The sequence below is a fragment of the Mus musculus genome, chromosome 19 (genome assembly GCF_000001635.26).
Source record: "Mus musculus strain C57BL/6J chromosome 19, GRCm38.p6 C57BL/6J".
Taxonomy (NCBI): domain Eukaryota; kingdom Metazoa; phylum Chordata; class Mammalia; order Rodentia; family Muridae; genus Mus; species Mus musculus.
Genome location: NC_000085.6, coordinates 16636984 through 16659941, shown reverse-complemented (window position 1 = coordinate 16659941; position 22958 = coordinate 16636984). Strand labels below are relative to the sequence as shown.

General features: G+C 38.2%; 1 protein-coding gene across 3 annotated transcripts in view; it reads left to right on the top strand.

Annotated features, from left to right (window-relative positions):
• The window catches only part of Vps13a (vacuolar protein sorting 13A), a 165706-nt gene that overhangs the window by 121130 nt on the left and 21618 nt on the right, over window positions 1–22958 (top strand). For all 3 annotated transcript variants that reach the window (NM_173028.4, XM_011247256.3, XM_006527126.4), the window contains exons 53-67: window positions 1209–1338; window positions 3851–4083; window positions 4583–4733; window positions 5455–5601; window positions 6020–6101; window positions 7186–7255; window positions 8418–8523; window positions 12236–12349; window positions 13948–14093; window positions 16112–16193; window positions 18271–18384; window positions 19083–19158; window positions 19242–19405; window positions 19695–19740; window positions 19829–19952. In NM_173028.4, coding sequence (NP_766616.2) covers window positions 1209–1338; window positions 3851–4083; window positions 4583–4733; window positions 5455–5601; window positions 6020–6101; window positions 7186–7255; window positions 8418–8523; window positions 12236–12349; window positions 13948–14093; window positions 16112–16193; window positions 18271–18384; window positions 19083–19158; window positions 19242–19405; window positions 19695–19740; window positions 19829–19952 — 1785 coding nt within the window. The remainder of the gene's footprint in view (window positions 1–1208; window positions 1339–3850; window positions 4084–4582; window positions 4734–5454; window positions 5602–6019; window positions 6102–7185; window positions 7256–8417; window positions 8524–12235; window positions 12350–13947; window positions 14094–16111; window positions 16194–18270; window positions 18385–19082; window positions 19159–19241; window positions 19406–19694; window positions 19741–19828; window positions 19953–22958) is intronic.

The window sequence follows — 22958 nt, the reverse complement described above, 5'->3', positions numbered from 1 at the left end:
CTCCCCTCCCCTCCCCTCCCCTCCCCTCCCCTCCCCTCCCCTCCCCTCCCCTCCCCTCCCCTCCCCTCCCCTCCCCTCCCCTCTCTCTCTTCTCTCGCTCTTATCTCTTTTCTTCTCTTCTTCTCTTCTCTACCCCCTCTCTCTCTTCTCTCCTCTCTCTCTCTCTCTCTCTCTCTCTCTCCTCCCTCTTTGTCTTTATGTGTGTGTCTGTCTGTCTTCACTCTTTCTGTGTACGTGTATCTTTCTCTCTGTCTCTCTATGTCTCAACTGTCTATCATCTATCACACATGTATTATGTGGTCTTATGTAGCTATAAACATGTTTGTACACATGACTGGTGTTATAGATGTGTATTTGCATGGAGACTAGAAGTAGATGTTGGTTATCTTCCTCTCTGGCTCTCCATCTTATGGACAGAGTCTCTTACCTAACCTGGCATTTAATGAGTCAACAAGACTGATAAGGCATCTAGTTCCAGGAGTCCTCCAGTCTCTGCTTCCTCGGTTGTTAGGGTTACAGGTGCATGCTTTTAAGTGCTTGGAGCATGCATGTTACTGACTGAGCCATCACTGCAGCCCTGAAATGTTTTTTCATGGTTTAAAAAAATATGATGTGTCAAATTTTCACAAATTTCAAGCATTTTTACTGTGTTTCCATAATACTGCTTGTTGACTTGCTCTCCCTGGGTTGCTTTGATTTCTTACACAGCCCAAGACGACATGCTCACAATGGGCTGGGCTCTCTCATGTCAGTCATTAATCAGGAAAATACCCCATTGACATGCCCACAGGCCAATCTGATGGAGGAATTCCTCAGTTAAGGTTCCATTTTCAAGTGCCAGAAACTACCCAGTATATACAGCAAGACCATTGCTTACGAAATAAGAACTAATTAAGCTAAGATTTTATGTGGATAAGAATATTTTAAAATAAAACAAAAGGTAACTTTAGATACTTGAAGATCTTTATTTCCTCATAAAAATGTTTGCCTTCAAATATTTTTGTTCTCTTATGTATACATTTTTCACTGGAATAGGTATAATATTCTGAAAGAAAGCTGACATACGTTTTTCTTGTATAAGGAAAAAAATCGTTTTCTAGGATTTTTTTATAGATCTCAATTAATAGGATAAGAACGAAATATTTAGTATTTTTATGTATTTGTCAACTGCATTTAATTTAATACATATTTTTACTGTCTAATGTCAGTTCTCTCGGTGAAATAGAAGATTCTCTTCCTCCTGGAAAAGCAGTCTATTATACATGGGCTGACCCAGTGGGCTCTAGAAAGCTGAAGTGGAGCTGTGGGCAAAGCTATGGTGAAGTAACCCATAAGGATGTAAGTACCAAGAACTGCAAGTCTGACCGTCTTCATCACCTGTTTTTACTGTTAGGAAAGATGGTGGACTTGAGGAGGTCTTCATTCAGCATTCATCCCTCCCTTAAGTACCTGTACCTGTACTTACAGACACCTTAAGTAGATTTCAGCTCTGTAAGATCCCTAAACTAAAGAGAGTTCATTTTTCAGTGGCAAGCTGTAAAAACAAATGATGATCATTTCAGGCCTGAAATCACTGGTTTTACAGCTCTTGACCACTGTCTGTCCTGCTGCCCTCTGTAAGCATTTTTACTTTGTATACTTTTCTTCAGGAAAAGGTATGTTTACCAGTTAAGAAATGCTGTGTTCAAAGTTTCATGTCTGCACATCGCTTGTATGTTTTTTAAACTTTAGTTACTTTCATGTGTTGGTGAGTGTGCCTGAGTACTATGTATGTGTACCACATGCATCCACATGTGCCACATGCATCCATGGGAACACATGATGTTCCCATGGACATCAGATGTGGGGTCAGAGCCTTTCATCCTGTATGCATGTGGTGGTTGTGAGCTGCGTGATGTGGTTGCTGGGAAATGAACCTGAGTCCTCCTCCAGAGTGTCATGTGCTTTTAACCACTAGCCATTTCTTTAGACCTCCTGTACTAGTTGGATTTTTAAAATTTTTCTTTCAATGTAGGCAGTAGTTGATTTGATTTTGATTTTAATGCAGATTTCATATAATTAGCACTGTACTCCTTTTAAAATTCTTTATTAGTAGGGTTTGTTTTCTTTCATTTGATTTGGTTTACTTTTTTTTTTTTTTTTTTTTTTTTTTTTTTTGAGACAGGGCCTTTCTTAATAACCCTGGCTATCCTGGAATGTGCTATGCAGGCCAGGCTGGCATCAACTGACCAAGATCCACCTGCCTCTCTCTCCCAAGGATTAAAGGCCTAGATGATGTCTTGATTATCACATTGCATAGTTAAATAACAATGAGTGTTTGAAATTTATAAAGAGAAGTCTGAAATTTGGAATATTAGAGATTCTGATTTGAAAATACATGTTTTCATATGAACTAAGCAGTACCCCCAGAGCTCGTGTCTCTAGCTGCATATGTAGCAGAGGATGACCTAGTTGGCCACCAATGGGAGGAGAGGTCCTTGGTCTTGCGAAGATTCTATGCCCCAGTATAGGGGAATGCCAGGGCCAGGAAGTGGGAGTGGGTGGGCTAGGGAGCAGGGGAAGGGGATAGGGAATTTTTGGAGAGGAAACTAGGAAAGGGGATAGCATTTGAAATGTAAATGAAGAAAACATCTAATAAAAAATAAATAAAAAATATTAGAAAAAGAAAATACATGTTTTCTTAATTGTCTGAACTTCCAGTACTATGTATTTTATTTTAAAAGTTTTTGTAGGTTGTGTTATAGTAACTAGATAATAATTTTATGGTAACTTCAATTTTTAATTTCTTTGTAACATAAATGTAAACTAAATATTAAACTTTTCTATTAATCAGAATGTTTATTAGCTAGAATTTATGGTTAACTGTTAATTTACTTTATTTTTTAATCATTGGATTTAAAGACCTGATATCAATATAGTATTTATTCATTAACTTGTAATTTTTATCTCTATGGTATTATTATGTATATGGATATAGACATATACACATGAGTGCAAATGTACCACAGGCCTTCATGAGGAACTCAGAGGACAACTTATGTGAATCATTTCTCTTCTGCCATGAGTCCTAGAGACAGATTCAGGTCACGAGGCTTTTGTCGAGTCATCTAATGTCTCCTAACCCAGTATTTATAAAGGAGTTTCCTAAGTCATTAGCCCTGTGGAAAACATCAGTACTGTATTTTTTGTTGTTGTTGTTGTTGTTGTTATATATGAATTTTATTTGTCTTATAATTTGAAACAAGGGCTCCCACTGTAGCCCTGGTTAGTTTGAGCTCATGGCAATCCTTTTGCCTTAGCCCCCCAAGTCCTATGATTACAGATGTGTAGAGTGGAGATTGTGAGTTATTGCACCCGGCTGCATCAGTGCTTTATAAGGCTTGTGACTGAGATAGCAAGTACCCTTTCTTACTCTGCAATGTAAGGAAATGTGAACTTGAGGTTTAAACAACCTTTAATATGAACTGTATTTACCATAGAGTTAAAATGAAGTAGGAAAAAATATTTTGTGTTACTGATTTGGCCTATAAGACTTCAGAGTTTATTATGATCTAAAAAGAATTTAACTGATTTGGCTTTATGATTAATAATGTCATTATAATGTAGCAGCTGACGTGAGGTTATTTTAGTAAAAAAAATATTCAAAGTATTGTACAGATATTCATTCTGTTGATTGCCATGAATTGTCTGAAATAGCTCATGTGAGAGGTGTGTTCCTTTGCTTTGCTGCCCCAGCCTTAGGCAGTAAGGCTGTTTGTATTCTTACCATGCAAATGTCAGGTATAGACTTCCTGCTCATTGGGTTCTGTGCAGAGTACAAACTCCAATTCCCTTTTTTGTTTTCTTTTAGGATATGATGACGCCCATAAGTGTGGGGAAAAAAACCATTTATTTAGTGTCGTTCTTTGAAGGCCTGCAGCGTATTATTTTATTCACTGAAGATCCAAGAGTGTTTAAAGTAACGTATGAAAGTGAAAAGGCAGAGTTAGCGGAGCTGGAAGTTGTGCTGGCGTTACAGGATGTCGGGATTTCACTTGTCAATAACTATACAAAGCAAGAAGTAGCCTACATAGGCATTACAAGGTTAGAGCCATTCATATTTGAAAGCTAAAACTCAGAGTGTGTCCCTCAAAGGTTTTTACCTTGCTGGACTTCTCATGAGCTTCTATTCTCTCTACCCCCTGTGTTCCACCATGCTAGTCTCTATTCTCTGTGCACTGCAGAACTCTACTGCTGTCTGAAATGTCTCCCTCATTGTCTCCCTTAAGGGGCACCTTCTTAATGGGGCCTGGTGACCATGCCTTTATGAATAACATTCCTGGTAGATTAGACTGCAGATCCATCTTAGACCATATACATTTTCTTGGTTCAGAAACATTTCTCTCTCCCAGATACTCAGATTGGTTTATTCATGATTACTATTTATTCTCTCTAACTCCCTAGCTAAAATGGATAATGACAGGGATGTTCAGGAGTGCTTTTCTTCTACCTAGAATACTAACTGAATAAAAGCTAAAGCATAATAAATAAGTAATACACTAGCTAAATGGCTATAAACTAATACACTGGTTTCCTATGTAAGTTCTGATGTGGTTTGGGAGGCAAAACCAAAGAAGAAGGCCAGGTGGAAGCCCATGAGTGTGAAGCACACAGAGAAGCTGGAGAAGGAGTTCAGGGAGTACACAGAGGCCTCGCCCTTGGAGGACAAAGTGGTCGAGTTGGACAACATTCCGGTAAGTTCTAAAGTGCTAATGGGAACTTGTAGTTTTACAGTCTACTTTGAATTACTTCTGAATTTTAAGGAGAAACTGACTCCTATGTGAAAAACCACATAGTTAACACAAATGTATAGACTTCATATCAGCTTTGTTTAAAAGAATAGTTATATTAAAAAATTGAAACATGCTCAAGATTCTAGTAACTAAATCTCTATAAAGTAACAAGAAAACCAGATTTTCTTATTTTAAGATTATTTTTCTTTTATTGGGTTATTCTATTAAAACCAGTTTTAGAAATTAAATATAAAAGCAATGTAGCCAAGCTATAATCTTTATATAAATATATATTCTAATTTAGGGGTATGAACATAAAGTTTTAGAAACTTTTTGCTTGGGGTTTGATTTGGTTTAGTTAGTTTTGCCCTAGCTGGCCTGACACGTGCCATGTGGACCAAGCTGTCCTTGAGGATGGCAGTCCTCTGTCTCTGCTGCCACAATTCTGAGATGCACATATGAGTGTTCAGCTTTAATGTCTTTTCTCAGCTAGCATACAAGGTCATGGCTTCACAACTGTATCATTATACTTTGCTTCTACTCATTTCCACCTCACCAACCTCTTCTATAGACTTGACATTTTAAATTAGGGTGTCTGAAAGTCATTTTTATATAAATTTATAATTTTAATAAATGGTCGAAACAAAAACCCATCTCATTACGGAGGGGCAATATTTTTCAGGTTCGTTTAACACCTAGTGGCAATGACATGAAAATTCTGCAACCACATGTGATACCTGTCCGGAGAAATTACCTGCCAGCACTAAAAGTAGAATATAACACATCTGCACATCAGTCGTCATTCAGAATTCAGATTTATAGAATACAGGTGAGTCTGAAAGTGAAGGCAGAGCAGTAAAAACCCAGCTATGTCCGCCTGGCCTGTTTTATCTAGTGTGAAGCCAGAGAAGACAAGATGGAAACCCTTGAGTAAAAACAAACTGGAAAAGAAACCAGAATTACACCTGTCTGTAATCACAGCACTAGAGAGCTGAGGCAGGAGGCTCACCATGAATCCAAGGGCCAGCCTGTGCCGTGGAATGAGACTCTGTCTAAGAAGGAAAGATGCATGAAGCGGGGAGGGTCAGTTTGAGAGAAAGAGAGATAGAAAGAAAAAGAAGAAAGAAAGGAAAGAAAAGATAAGGAGGAAGACAAAAGAAGGGAGACTGGAGCTGCGGACAGGAGGGATGCTTGTAGTCAGGTTGTGTGTGATATGCTATAAACTAATTGTTGTCTCATTTTCTTAGATCCAAAATCAGATTCATGGTGCTATTTTCCCTTTCGTGTTTTATCCTATTAAACCTCCAAGATCTGTCACCATGGACTCAGGTTTGTGCTACATTTAGGTTGTGGTATACACTTGTGTGGCTAGTTGGTCTATTTGGCTATAACAGTAGCATTCTCAAATTTAGTTTTTATAGATCATTAGATAATAAAACTGCTTAATGAAGGACTAGGAGTTCTCCATCAGAACCTTAAAGTATAAGAAAGGTTATTGTTAAATATATGTATTAGAGTTTTTAGAAATAGGAATTTTAAGACATACTACTGATACGTAAACTAATAACCTATAATGTTTTAAATATTAGAAAATAAATAAACAATGAGAAAATTTAGATCCAGTGGGTATTTTTAAAGATTGTATTGTTTGCTCTATGTATATGTCTAAGAATGTATGTGTACATCGTGTGCATGCCTGGTTCCTGCAGCGACCAGAAGAGGTCATCAGATGCCCTGGAACTGGAGTTATGGTGGTTGTGAGCTGCCAGTGTAGGTGCTGGGAAGTGCACAAGTGCCATTAACCCTTTAGTCAGTTCTCCAGCCCCCAGGTTCAGCGTCTTCCGAATGGTCCTGTGTTCTCCAAATGAGGATAACTGACACTCTCTTCAACCTTTCTTCGTTCTTTCGTCTTTCTTCTCTTTCTTGTTTATCCCTCGTCACTGTACTTTCTTTTTGCTCCCTGCCACCTTTACATTCTACCTCTCTTTGCTTCCTTTTTCTGTGTTCCCACCACAGACCTTAAATCATGGACGTCACATTTTGTAGTGGCTTTTTACAATTTCCTTGTAGGTCTTCTCACTCTCTTACATACATATTGCTAGTTAACTTAGGAGCCGAACCATGCAAGCCTCCAGACTGTGTTTGCACAACTTGCTGTTGTCTGTAATTCATACTTCTAGTATAAAGTCATTAATTTTTATAAGTATCCTTCCAAGTGGCTGCAGATAACTAAAAAGGTTGTTCTGAGGACTGAGAGAAAGACTAAATGACCTTAGAGATGCCATTAATTGTATTTGATGCTGCTGACTAAGTACATGATAAATTCCCATTGATATGTATACTCAGTTTAAAGACAATGCCCAGCCTTTGGCTTAAAATGTGATGAGCATAATCATATTTTTAACCTTCACAGCACCAAAGCCGTTTACAGATGTCAGTATTGTCATGAGATCTGCAGGACATTCCCAAATATCACGCATTAAGTAAGTGTCTTCATATAGTTGTTGTGTGTTTATTTGTTTTGTCTAAACATTTGAATATATTTTTGTTCTTGTTAAAACCAAATTTTATGTGAGCCAGATATTTAAGTGTAAAATAATAAAATTTAAAGGTAAAATAAAATCTATTAAGTATTTCATAATCTCAGAAAGTCGGAAGATTCTAAATATGATTTATGTGAAGGTTAACAGTAGTTGTCTCTAGACCTCAGGTGCTTTATTAATTTCTTTTTATACACATTTTTTTCCTGTCTCGAGTTATTTATAATGACCATACATTGTTTTAGGAACAGTGACAAAAGTAAACTTTCCATCTTTATTCACAACTCACGCATTCCAAGAAGCAGATTAGGGAGCACAGCATCCATCCAGGTGATTTCTCCTGGTCACTGACATGAGCTGTTATGGGCTAGGGAGAGATCTCAGTGCATAGAGTCTCTGTAGCACAAGCCTAGTCAAACCTGACTTTGATCCCTGGAGCCACATGACCCGCACACATGCACACTGATAAAAAGATAAAATCTAAAAATAAATAATATTATTATGCATATGTACAGTTAAGCATTCTCATATTTTTTTCTAATTTAAAATTTTCCCTTTATTTTTATTTTATGTATATAAGTGTCTTCCCTGCATACCATTATATATGTGTGGTGCTTGCTAAGACCTTAAGAGGGCATGTGTACCCTGGGGCTGGAATTACAGACAATTATGAGCCCTCTGTAGATGGTGGGACTCAAACCTTTGTCCTCTGGAAGAGAAGCCAGTGAACTCTCTTAACCACTGAGCCATCTCTTTAGCTAGCTAGATTAATGTCTGATTTTCTCAAAATATTTCAGACTATGAAATACTTTTAGGACTTGCTCTTTTTAATTAATTTTTTTATTTAAATGCAATGATTTACCACATGTATTTGTTCATTGCTGTGGCGGTGTAATTGCCTGTCCCATGCCTTGTCAGTGGTCAGGTTCTGTTCTGTGGCCACTTTCCTATCTGGAGTTACTTGCTGTTACAGTGTAGCACAGTTCATTGCATTTGTTCATTTAGTCCCAAGTTTCCAAGCTCTAAAGTTGATCTCATTTATCTTATCTAAGTCCCTTAATGTATTTGCTTGATTTGTTTGTTTGTTTCCTACATTTTAATACAGGTATTTCAAAGTGTTGATTCAAGAAATGGACCTCAGTTTGGATCTTGGATTTGTGTATGCCCTAGCAGACCTTGTCACAAAAGCTGAAGTGACTGAGAAGACAGAGGTAAGATGTGGAGTGACAGCATTTGTCAGAAAATATTATGAAAAGAGAAGGTCTAAGAAAATACTACAAGCTCTGTGAATAAAGTTGTCATTACCTGATGAAATTCAAGACTCTCTCATCACATCTCAGATGTCTTAATTCTGTGTAAACATTAATATACTCTTTGCCCATAATATTTATATGCACAAAATCTTAGTCTATCGTGTTTGTTGAGGACTTAGTTCATACTTTTTTATGAGAATTTCATTCATGTATACAGTGAAATAGCCTATTCATCCCCATGACTCCAGGCCACTTGTACCCCCATCACTTAGCATATTTTTAAGGTTTCTCTATGTTGTAACATGTATTAGTATTTCATTCCTTTTTATGACCAAGTAATAACTCTTTAGATGAGTTTGTTACATTATCCCTATTCATTGGCCGCTTGAAATCTGGATTGCCTTTACATTTTACAAGTATGATGATATTTAGTATGTACATATTTTTATGTAAACTTAAGCTTTTCATTTCTGATGTATGTATATACCTAAGAGTGTGTTTGATGAGTCACATAGTAATAATGTTTAATTATATTTAGTCTTTTAGCAAATTCACTCTAATAATTTCCCATGTGGTTTACAGTGACTCCACCATTTCTCATCCGTTCATTTTATCAGTGTGTGAGCACTGTGACTTCTCAGCCTTCCCTACAACAGTTCCTATTGTTTGTGGGTTTGTTCATGCCTTCCTAGTGGGTATGAACTTGCTTCTCACTGGGTCTTGTATGACTGGAAATGATGCTATTTATTTAAACATTTATCTGTGGGAAGATGTAGAGAAGTACTATGACATGCCTATGGAAGTCACATTTACAGCTCACAGGCTTTGTTTCTCTTCTGCCATGTGAGTGCCACCATCAGGCTTGGCAGTAAGCATATTTACCCACTGAGCCGTCTCAGCCCGCTGAGAAGAATCTTTTGATGTGCTAATATGTGTGCACCTTACTGCTCTGGCTCTCCAGGTTGTGTAATGGGTTATCTGTCTTCTAATTGATAAATTACCAAATTCTTAGTGCATTCTAATTGGCCCTTTACCAGCTGTATGAGTTTCAAGTGTTTTCTACTGTTCTGGCAGTATTTTAGAAGCATAGATATTTGTAATGTTAATGAGGTACAAGTTAGGTTTTTTTTTTTTATTTGTGCTTTTAGTGTGCTTTCTAAGTGTCATTTGCTAAAATAGTAAAACAGTAGAAAAAAAAACAATGAAAGTAAAAGGCAGATTTTTTTGAAAGAACCATAGAAGGACATTTACCACCAAATAAATGGGTGATAAAGAAATACCACCAATAGTTTTATGCCAATAAATTATAAAACTTAGATGAAATGGACAAAATCTTAGAAATCACAGGGAAGTAGTGAAAATGACTCAGAGGAAACCAATCATTTAAAACAATTCCTAAGACGGGAGGTGTGACCCTAGCTCTACCTGATCCCTAAGATGTGAAGCCTGACCCTAAATCTACCTGATCTCTAAGATGCAAGTTGTAACCTGATCCTAAATCTCCCTGAAGGGCAATGCTAGCCCAGCTGCATCATCACTAGTTCTGCTACACATTGCACAAGTGGCTCTAATAAACAGGAAGAGGGAACACTTCTCCATCCATACTATAAAGCCATTACTATTCCAACACTAAGATAAAACTAAAAAGGCACTAAAAGAAAACCAGACTCATATCTTTCATGAATATGAACATAAAAGACCTCAGCAAAATACTAGGAAACCAAGTATATCTGTCTGTCTGTCAAGATGTATAAGAACAATACTGTATAAATGTAGGTATTAAATATACAGTCAAAAACTACAAAGAACTCAGGGTAAACACTGAAAATCTTACCCTATAGATGAGAAACAGCCCATTGACGCCTGTTCTCGCATCTGTCCAACATCTCACTAGCTTCAAGAAAAGCAAGTAGGGATGAAAAAGCAAAAGCACATCCATCCAAACCACAGAATTCAAATGACCTCTTCTCTCAGATGATCTAATCTTACATGCAAAAAGCCAAAAGCAGACACATAGAGGCAACAGATGAATTATGTAAGCTATAAATGACAAGAACCAGCATACCAAAATCAGTTCTATTTCTTATGTATGTATTATAACCCCACACCGAAACTATATAAACAACTTTAATGCATAATAATCCAGCAAAAAATAAATACCTAAGAATATATTTAAACTACAAAATCTACACTCTGTAAATCACATACCTAAGAATATATTTAAACTACAAAATCTACACTCTGTAAATCACATACCTAAGAATATATTTAAACTACAAAATCTACACTCTGTAAATCACAGTGTATTTTTTTATCCTTTTATTTTTTTATTTTTTAAATTTTTTTTATTTTTTTAATATTTTTATTATGTATTTTCCTCAATTACATTTCCAATGCTATCCCAAAAGTCCCCCATACCCTCCCCCCCCACTTCCCTACCTACCCATTCCCATTTTTTTGGCCCTGGCGTTCCCCTGTACTGGGGCATATAAAGTTTGTGCGTCCAATGGGCCTCTCTTTCCAGTGATGGCCGACTAGGCCATCTTTTGATACATGTGCAGCTAGAGTCAAGAGCTCTGGGGTACTGGTTAGTTCATAATGTTGTTGCACCTACAGGGTTGCAGATCCCTTTAGCTCCTTGGGTACTTTCTCTAGCTACTCCATTGGGGGCCCTGTGATCCATCCAATAGCTGACTGAAATCACAGTGTATTGTTTGAAGAACTTGACAAACTGCTTTTAAAATTTACTGGAATCACAAAGGCTCAAGTCAGCCTAAATAATTTTGAAGAACAACAAAGTACTGGATCATACCCCAATTTAAAACTTAGTGCAACGCATGATGGTAAGAACAATTAAGGATGGCAGAAGGATAGATACACAGATTTCTGGAACAAAAGTGTGTATTTTTTTTCTCACAAAAGAACACAAGTATGTAATAAAGTAATGAGCAGTGTTTCAAGACATGTTGCTGAGAAGGGCTGCCAGCCACTTCGATGAGAATTGGGGTCTTTACATCACACATATATAGAAAAGCGCCAAATGAATCAGAGGCCTAGCTGTCAGTGTCCTGTTACCTTTCTAATATGTGGTTGGACAGTGAGTGATTGATATACAATATAAGAAAATGAGATCTTTTCACATCTGCATAATTTCTGTAACTTAAGTTCTTGAGACATTTTTTTTAGCATACATAAGTAACTTAGGTCTATGCTTATTTAGAAAAGAAGTGTTGGTGATTAACAAAAATAAAACCACCACTACCTCATGTGAAATTGTTTAGTGTCATCTCCTTTGTACATCTATTACTAGCCTCTAAATTGTGGTAAGACAAGTACCAAAGTGCTACAGATTGTTATAGAACTCAGTTTAAAGAAGCAAATAGCCACAGAGGATGTTGCTGGAATGTATTAGTGCTCTTTTAAAGTAAGATCTATAGTCACATGAAGAAAAGCTAAGTATCATTTAAGAGAAACATAAAAGATACATCTATCATGTGATTTGTGGCAGACTTCCCTAGCAGTAATGTTATAAGTTAATTCTGAGACAGTAGCTTCCAATTAAGGATAATGCTGACTAGGTGTTAAGGAAGGATTTTCTTCCATGTGAGAGGCATTGGCTTTAAATATCTTTCATAAACGGGTCCTTTCGGTGTTTCTATTCCTTGTGTAGGTGGAACATTTTCATAAGGATGTAGAAGCATTTGAACAAGAATATGAAGTTGTTTCATCAGTAGATCAATCACAAGTCAATCTCTTTGAATATTTTCATATATCTCCTATCAAGGTAAGAAAAATAAATCATTTTTATTTTATAAACTAAATAATTATAAATTGGTTTGATCTCTTTGAAGGGAATTAGCACTTAAATTCTCTCCTTTAACAGCATAGTAGCTGTATAGTTTTACGGCTGCATAGAATGAATGAGAAGTAGTGATTCTTTACAGTTTTTTTTTTATATATTTATTATTTATATGTAAGTACACTGTAGCTGTCTTCAGACACACCAGAAGAGGGTGTTGAATCTCATTACAGATGGTTGTGAGCCACCATGTGGTTGCTGGGATTTGAACTCAGGACCTTCGGAAGAGCAGTCAGTGCTCTTAACCGCTGAGCCATCTCTCCAGCCCCCTCTTTACAGTTTTTTAAAAATCTTTTTACCTTTTAGAAATAATACTGAAATCCCCTACAACCTGAGTCTATATCTTAATTCTTGTTTTTTGACTTTGATTTTTTTTCATAAATTATGATGTATCATTTCATGTATGGTGTATGTTTTAGCTAGAAATTCATAAAGTGGACTTAAGAGACACAGGGCGATACACCTTCATGTACACACACATGTACGTGCATACATGCACACTGAAACACAAAAAGAGTTGAGCACAGAATATAGTTGTTTTAATTGTATTAACATATGTGCGTATGTGTGTGTGATGAATGTATGTGAGTATAGGCTGCGTTTGTCACAGTGAGTAGGAACTTAAAGGATAACATTCTCTGCTTCCATTGTGGGTTCTGGGTTTAAACTCAACCTGACAGGCTTATGCACCGAGTAACTTTACCTGCTAAGCCCATCTCACCAGCCCAGATGTCAGTTTTGGTTGTCCTTTAAATGTGTGTGTGCACTTGTCACTGCAAGCATGGAGGCATGCAGGAGCAGTTCTCTCCCGTGAACATGTGATTTCCAGGGACTGAATTCAGGTTGTCAGACTGCGTAGCAAGCCCCTTTATCTACTACTAAGCCATCTTGCTAGTACTATCTAAATGTCTAACACAATTTCTGCAAGTTGTTTATAGCACATTCAAGTTACTACACAATCCTGTCTGTGGGATTGTATACAGTACAGCACAAAAGCCCCGTCTTTGTTTGCTTCCTTGCTTGCTTGTTTGGGAATAGAGTCTCTTTGTGCAGCGTTGGCTGTTCTGGAACTCAAGAGTTTCGTCTGCCTCTACCTCCTGAGTGCCAGAAGTTAAAGGCATGCACCGTCACTCCTGGCTACAAAAGTGGCTTTATGGTGATAACTTCATTTTAATAGTTGACTTTGTAAATTTTCAGAGATATGTGGCTATTTTTAACAACTTAAAAATCTAGGTTGTTAGTGTCACTATCATATATTTTCCTAGGTTCGGCACAATGCCAAGAGAATAGAGTTGAAGCTGCTTGTGGTAGTATTTGCTCAGCATTCGTCATGCTGAGGCAAGAGGGGTTCAAGTCCAGGCAGCCTGGGCTAAGAAGTCAGATCCTGTCTCATAAAAATCAAACAGGAGGAGAATTCGGTCCTAAAGTGTAGTTGAACTAAGTGTTTAGCTGAACGTCTTAAATTATGAATTTTAAACAGAGCTAGGGAAAGTGCTTTAATGACTCTCTCTCTCTCTCTCCAGTTGCACTTGAGTGTTTCCCTGAGCTCTGGTAGAGATGAAGCGAAAGACTCAGAACAACATGGAGGACTAATTCCTGTTCATTCGTTAAATCTTTTGCTGAAGAGTATTGGTGCCACCCTCACAGATGTACAAGATGTAGTTTTTAAGTATGTTCAATACTTATATCTATAAACTGATGAATCGTTCATTTATGCTGATTTAAAATTTTTGTAAATGTAAGAAGAATATTGAAAATTATAGGCAAAATGTGGTTTCTGTCTTTAAGTGGATGATAATCAAAATAACACCAAGTATTTTATCTACCCTTAATGACTAAATTAAGAATAATTTTTAAGTATTTTCTTAAGGAAAGGAAATATCAGATATTCAGTTTTATGTACATTAGAAACTCTGGCCTGAATAAAGATCTCTTAAAAGAAGTTGATACTTAAGAGGTGTGTGTTAGAAAGGTAAAGCTTTCAAGCCCATAAGAGGAAGGCTTTTCAAATAGTAAGTGCCTAGACAGAGGACAGTGGAGGGGTTGGTTTATAGTTGGTACTATAGTCAAACAGTGGTTTTAGGCTAGGCACCACAGGACACACACATAGTCAGAGATCTCAGGTGGGAAGGTGGCTTGAGTTCAGGAGTTCAAGATGAGCACGAACAACATATTGACTCATCCCAGAATCAGACAAAACCCATTTCTATTTGAATGTGAGTCAGAATAGAAGCTCATGGCTACCAGTGATTCAAAGAGGCTGAGTAAAGACTGCTTTACAAAAGAATGGCCTTTCCAGGTAACATGTCTTAGCAAGTCTACTTATTAAGAACAGCATGAAAATCAGAGCTAGCTGTGAACCTAACTGGGAAACAGTCAAAAGCAAGAGCACAGAATCTAAATAAGGTGAACTATATATATTCCTGTTCTCTTTATTTTATTAGATATTTTCTTCATTTGCATTTCAAATGCTATCCCAAAAGTCCCCTATACCCTCCCCCGACCCTGCTCCCCAACCCACCCACTCCCGCTTCCTGGCCCTGGCATTCCCCTGTACTGGGGCATATGATCTTCACAAGACCAATGGGCCTCTCCTCCCATTGATGGTCGACTAGGGCATCCTCTGCTACATATGCAACTAGAGACACAGCTCTGGGGGGTACTGATTAGTTCATATTGTTGTTCCTCCTATAGGGTGGCAGACCCCTTTAGCTCCTTAGGTACTTTCTCTTCATTAGGGGCCCTGTGTTCCATCCCATAGATGACTGTGAGCATCCACTTCTATATTTGCCAGGCACTGGCATAGCCTCACAAGAGATAGCTATATCAGGGTCCTGTCAGCAAAATCTTTCTGGCATTGTGCAATAGTTTTGGTGGTTTTGGTGGTTGTATATGAGATGTTTCCCCGCGTGAGGCACTCTCTGGATGGTCCTTCTTTCCATCTCAGCTCTGAACTTTGTCTCTGTAACTCCTTCCATGAGTATTTTGTTCCCCATTCTAAGAAGGAATGAAATATCCACACTTTGGTCTTCCTTGTTGAGTTTCATGTGTTTTGCACATTGTATCTTGGGTATTTTAAGTTTCTGGGCTAATATCTGCTTATCAGTAAGTGTATATCATGTGGTACATTTACACAATGGAGTACTACTTAGCAATTAAAAAGAATGAATTTATGAAATTGTTAGGTAAATCTGGAGGATATCATCCTGAGTGAGGTGACCCAATCACAAAAGAACACACATGATATTCCATGTTCTCATAGTCTGAAAAAAAAGAACTGTCCAGGTAGTGCATCGTTCGTTACCTCTGCTTCCCAGAAGGAAGACCTGCAGCAACTGACCATCTTCAGACAGCCCCTGCATTCACCTCAGCTTGTCAAAACATTTTCTTTGGGGCCTTTATAGGGTAAAGTTGAGAAATAGTTCTACAGGTACACAACTGAGGTCTTCCCCTTGGTCTTTGGTGGTTTTCTTCATAGGATAAGAGTTATAGATTTTACCAGATTTCTAGAGAATTTCTTTGACTAGACTATGCTAAGAATTGCATAGGATAAATATATTGGAAGAGATCTGGAAAAGAAAATTCTAAAGAAAATAAAACGAAGTCATCAATAGTTAACATTTTTTTCTGCCTCTATGCATACATGTTTATGTATACATAAATATATATGTTAATATGTTTTTTCAGGCTTGCCTTTTTTGAACTCAACTACCAGTTCCATACAACATCTGAATTGCAATCTGAAGTAATAAGACACTATTCCAAACAGGTTAGTATGAGATTACCTTACAAAGAGAAAGATGTAAGCTAGTGAAACCTTGTGTCTGCTGTGGCTCTGCCTTTCTGCTGGCCTCTGGGGTGTCAGGATGCTGCCAGGGGAGGCAAAACGCAAGGGAGTTAAGCTGCATTTCTTCCTCACCACTGGGATGCCATCACACCCACCGCTCAGGGGAGCCAAAGCGCAGTCTAAAATACGGGTCCCAGTTATGTTTCTCCAGGAGATAAACAGTGGGGGCTGGGGTGGAGGCTGTGGTTTTCAAACTCCTATACACTCAGATGCAGCTAGGAACTGCAAAGAGTTGAGAATGGGGGCTCCCATCCTCCTGTGTACCAGATGCTGCTGGGAAGAGCAAGGAGATGGGAACAGGCCTGTGATGAGCATGGTGGGGAAATCCAGCTTAGCTTCTTCAAGTGAGTGCCAGAAGTGTGGAAGGGCCTTCAGTGGGAGACTTAGGTGAGGCTCTGTAGGATGAAAGCCTTCCCACCCAGCCCCCAGCAGCCCTTGCTTGTTCAGACTGCTTTATTCATGGCAGATGAGGACGGGTATGACACCTACTCAGGGTGAACCAGAGATGAAAGACCTCTTGCAGGAAGGGGTTCCCAGAAAGGGATGTTCATTGACAAAACACTCGGAACCTGTCTAGAGACCCAGTCAGCATGGAGAACTCCAGGCAATAGGCACATGACCTATTGTCGTGGTCCTCTTAGTGGGGTCTCGTGGTCACGTGCTAAGTACTGGAACCTATACGGGAGCCACTCCCAACACCTGCTGTTTTCAACTATGAGTTTATTAGGGTTCTGAGCTTTGCTGACCAGTTTTTCTGTCTGGTGGCACAGTCCACTGTCTCACATCTGTCTGTGCATGTATAGTACAGATTTTTCAGGAGTACAAATTGCAAGTTTCAAAATTTTGAACTTGGGTTTTTCTCTACCCTCAAATTTATTCACATGAACTTAAGCTAAACCACCATTTGAATTTTTTATCCTTGTTCTTAAAACAGTAAATAAAAATAAACACTATTAGAATTTTTCTGAATAAGTGTAGATTATAAATATATGAACTTTTTATAACAATTTAATTCATCATACTTCGTTACTTGAAATGATCGGTCAGTGATGAACACAGATATTTTTACTGTGGAGCTATTGAGTCAGCTATATGCCTTGTTTCTGTGGATCTTGTCAAGTCTAGAAAGATTCCTAAATCTCAGGATTTAGACTTGAGTTCTGGGCAGGCATCCGCTTTTTTCATGTACTTTGTGACCCTGGGAAATCTGTAAGATGCAGATGATAGTAGTTCACAAGGAATGGAACACTGAAAACTTTTTCTGTACTCTAGACTCTAGAATCTAGTTTCATTTTATCTCTTCCAAGTTGCTTTTCAAAAACTAAGTATAGTAGGCTGTAGAGAATGGCTCAGTCACTAAAGAGGGCTTGCCTTGCAAGCTTGGTGACTTGAATTTCATCCCCAGAACCCATGTGAAAATGCTGGATCCAGTAGTAATACTAGTAATCCCAGCCAGGGCTGAGTGGTCAGACACAAGATCACTAGAGCTTTCGTGCCGTTAGTCTAGGCTAGCTTGGCCCTGTCTCAAAGGAGGAGGATAGCAGTGTTTCTCAAGATGATGCCTCAAGGCAGGTTGGGCTCTGCCTTCCTCAGTTACCCACACATAATATGCACTCCCACACTAATATGTATTTTTAGTAATTATATTTTAAATGAAGACTTGTGATAAGGGCTGGACAGTACTTGCTGCTCTTCCAAAGGACAAGGTTTGAGTCTCAGGACCCACATGCAACCCATAGCTCTCTACACCTTCAGTTCCAGAGGATCTGACACCTTCTTCTTGCATCCAAGGTCACTGCATGCATGTGGCACTCGAACATATATGCAGGCAAAACAACCATGCACATAAAATAAACTGAAAAACAAAAAGAATAGTGATAAGATTTGGGTCTTGAAATTTCTAGTAAAATGTTAGCCTGAGCAAACTGGATCTGAATACTAAATAATCTATAAGGATAGATGTTGATTGATATATATATATATTTTTTATTATTTTTAGGCTATTAAACAAATGTATGTACTCATTCTTGGACTTGACGTCTTGGGAAATCCCTTTGGCTTAATTAGAGAATTTTCAGAAGGAGTAGAAGCGTTTTTTTATGAACCTTACCAGGTAAAATATTTGTTTGCATTATTTAATGAATAATGTGAAATGGTACTTTCTTAATGTATATATTAATATATTAATATACTTCTTAATATATTTTAGTTGTTAACTTGAGCTATACATGTAAACATGTACACTTGAGAGACCCACAGGGAAATTTCTACTTTCTCCTTCAAAATTTCAACTTACAATTTTCTTATGATTCCTAATTTTAAGCGTTGATTTGTAGCAATAGTAAGTACAGTTCAGGTTGTAGAAAAAGGAAGTTCACTGTGTATGGTAATTTTGTTTTGCACAAATGTATATAATAACAAGGGAATAGAAAAGTCTTAAAAAGGGAATAGAAAAGTATTCTACATCTCTTCAACTTTTCATGAGCACATTTAGAGTGTCCCTAGTTATAAAATGCATAACAAAAACAAAGTAGAACTAATTTTTCTATACACTGTGATTTAAAAATTAGAAATGATAAGAATTTTAAGTTTTAGTTTTCTAAGAAATTATTAAGACTACTGTAAGCTATGCATGCTTCTGTCACTACAGTTGACGGTGAGGAGCAAACTTCTTTGTCTGGATCTGCCCTGTCTGTTAGAGTCTGAGTGTCTAACATCACCTAGGGGCTGTGGTTTTGCTGGCATCATTTCCTTTGTTCTTGCAGTTGCTATCACACCATGTCTTTAATACCACTCCTCTTGTCACTGTAGGGGGCTATCCAGGGTCCTGAAGAGTTTGTGGAGGGAATGGCGCTAGGATTGAAAGCACTAGTTGGTGGAGCCGTTGGTAAGCAGCGGGGAAACCCAGCAGCACTGCCCACACCAGTGACAGCTGAGCCTTTGCTTGACATACTGCTCACTCTCTGTTAGGTGGGCTAGCTGGTGCTGCCTCCAAAATCACCAGTGCTATGGCTAAAGGAGTAGCGGCCATGACCATGGATGAAGACTACCAGCAGAAGAGGAGAGAAGCAATGAATAAGCAGCCTGCTGGCCTTCGAGAGGGCATCACTCGAGGAGGAAAAGGCCTTGTCTCTGTAAGACTTCCCTGGGCTTATAAACACATCGGGAAAATCACTTTGAAGTCACAATTGTTTTAGTGAAGAAGCAGGTACAAGTCTACTTAAGTTAACAAACCACGGTAATGTGGCATATAAAATAGTCCCATAGTCTCCGGAAACATTGCTTAAATAAAACACCTAGGAAGTAAATGTGCTAATCATTGTGATCTATAGGAAGAAAGAACACTAAAATTTTTGTTTGTAGCAAAATGGTCTTAAAAGCATCATATGGAAATATAACTTTTCACTTGTGCTTTTCCTGCAGGGTTTTGTAAGTGGCATTACAGGGATTGTTACAAAGCCAATTAAAGGCAAGTGTTGTAGTCGCTTTGGCTGTCACATAGCTCACAAGTTCCATTTTCATTTGGTCCAGTTGCTTGAGCTGGTTGTGTTTTATAGGTGCTCAAAAGGAAGGAGCAGCAGGTTTCTTCAAAGGTGTTGGAAAAGGTTTAGTTGGAGCAGTGACAAGGCCAACGGGTGGCATCATAGACATGGCCAGCAGTACCTTTCAGGGAATCAAAAGGTAAATTCTCTTTATGACTGACAGATGAATAATATTGAAGCCTTGACATATATCTACTGTTGTTTTGCACAGTATATCTCCTCGTTGTGAACACTATGGCAGATTGTGTGCCTTACAAATTTTGATTCTAAGTTGCTGCTGTAATGTGACTTGAGCGGTATAGAGTTCTCTTTGTCATCTGTTTCCAGCAGCTGGTGTCAGGAATGCTTTGGCCAGCTACACTCTAACTCACTGCACCACATCAGTGTATGCTCTGTGTGGCAGTTTAGTTTTAAAGCTGCAAGCCGTGGAACAAGCTATGCAGACATGGCACAGAGCTGCTAGATTTACCCTCATTTGCCAAAACCTCGCCATTCTTTATGTACTTTCCTCTGTAAATATGCTAGGAAAGGGGTAAGAATGACAGAATTGAAAGATGTCTTGTAAATTTACTGAGCTTTACATTTCTGTTACACACCCAAATGGAAAAGCCAAGTTATCTAGTGTGAGAGTCCGGAGTTTAGGAGATAAATTTAAGTTCCATTAAGGTTTGAGTCTAGGTCCTGAAATGCCATGTTTATAACAGAGTTTGTGAATGCTTAAGAGTAAAAATGGAAAAGAAAAAACCATCTGAGGACCTGAGACATGGGAACAACACTTAGGAGTTAGGTAATGAGGACCCAGAAAAAGAGATAGAAAAAGAAATGGTCAGGAAAGTGGGATGATAATCAAGAAAGCAGTATTTAATGACTGTGAAGTAGACAATCAGAGTGGTACCGCTGCGTAAGAGAAAGAACTCACTTCACCCTACAGGACTCACTTCTGGGACCACTCTAAAATTTTATTTTACCTGTACTTTAACTCGGGATACTTTGTATTTTCTTTCCTTTCTTTATTTTTATCTTTGTTTTTGACCAATATTTAATATACTGTATATTTTATCTACTGTCTCTTATTAAAATGCAACTTCTGTGGGTGCAGTGACTCTTACCTCTTCCCACGACTAGCACTGAACATATGGTAGTCTGGGGTTGTGGTAGTGGTGCTAGTGATGTTTTGTGATTAAGCTAATAGTACATTTATATGCACTGATAGGAAATAATGTAGAGGGATCCCTCCCATACTGCATCATTATACGTCCTCTGGCCACTGTAGCAAATTACCGTAAACCTGGTGACAAGAGAGAACCTTTTTCTCACAATTCCATTTGGAAAGAATTTGTCCCTTGAGTGTGCTAGTGTCAGGTAGCAGTCCTTGCTTTGTAGCTGCAGTTTTGCTTCCTGCCCTCATCTTCATATTCCTGTCTCCTTTGTATATCTGGTGCCCTTTAGAGTATACCTGTATTATTCCCTCACTTTGCAGTCCTCAATTTAGTCACACTATGTAGACTCTGCCACAAAGGAACACTCACTCATTCTGGAGATTATAACATTAGACTTCTGTGGGTCTACCATCCAGACATTATAGAGACCTTTTCCATTTTCCACAGTGACATTTTGGAAAATTACAATGTAATGAGACAAACGGGATATTGGCAGAGTCTGCTGATCTAGTTGAGATTTTCCCAGTTTGACATACTAATGTACTTGTCTGTTACCAATTGTGCATGCTTTTGTTTTTGTCGTTCTTGTAGGTTAATTTAGCTACAGCTATAGTAAAGATATCAAACAGTTCCAATACAAATATATATATATATATATATATATATATATATATATATATTATATATATCCCTCCTGGTTCTTTTTATACTTAGATTAAAAACTGCCTCTAAACCCTTTTCACTTTTTCAGTTGGCATGTTGATCTTTTATTGGTGAGTGGTAAGGGTTCGTATACATTCTGGGTACATACTATAAAAATCATCAACTTGAAGCGCACGTCACATACACTAGGTTTTAGTGCTGTGCTGCTGCCGTTGCCAACAGATTCCCCCTTGACCTTGCCCAGAAGAATCCTCACGCTTGTTAGCAGTCACTCGCCATTTCCATCTCCCCTTAGCATTCGCCATCACCATTTCCTTTGTGTGTGTGGGTTTACCTGTTTTAGATAATGTATGTAAATGGAATCATAAAATGTGGAGCCTTTTGTGAGTGGCTTCTTTCATCTAACAAGTTTTCAGAGTTCTTTTATGATGTAGGAAAAAGTAGAGCTTCCCTTTTATTGAGTAATATTTTATTATGTAGATCTATCGCAGTATTACTCTCATTTCTGTTCCTCTGATAAAACCATGTTAGTCATATCCATGTCCAAGGGCAATTTATAGAAGAGTTTATTTTGGTTTGCAGTGGTTGTCCAGGTTCAGTCTATAGTGGTGGGGAAGGCCTGACAACAGAAGACGAGGGTGGGAAGGTTCCGGTCACCCTTCTACCCACAAGGAGGAACAGAGATGTGAATTGGACATATGGCAAGTCTATAAGCTCTGAAAGACTACCTCTAGTGGCACACTTCCTGCAAATTGTTCCACATCCCTAAAGTCTCAGACCCCTCTGCTACAACCAGTACTACCAACTCAGGGCCAGGTATTCAAATGCATGAGCCTATGGGAGACATTTTTCATCTAAAACTATCTTTAGTTGCCTGTCAATCAGCATATGAATATTTAAATTTTGTTCACTTCTTTAAGACTGTTACCTACAGTCAAGGATGTTGGCATATATCTTTAGTCCCAGTACTTGGGCGGTAGACACAAGTAATTCTCAGAGAGTTTGAGGCTGCCCTGGTCTACATAGTGAGTTTCAGTAAAAACGTGTCTTAAGGGGAAAAAATTAAAATAAAACCATGTTAGTCATATGCCACTGAAAACACACATGAGCTTTCTGTGGACAAATGGTATGTGTTTTTTTCCATTGTCCATTTTCCCAAGGGTTTTCACCTCCTGCTTTAAACACTGTACTATAGGTACCCTAGTTCTCTGTATAAAGGAGATACTCAACACTCTTCTCAGAAAAGCCTTTCATCTCAGATTGTGTTTTACCTAGGTTTTTACTGCTGGGAACAGACACCATGACCAAGGCAAGTCTTATAA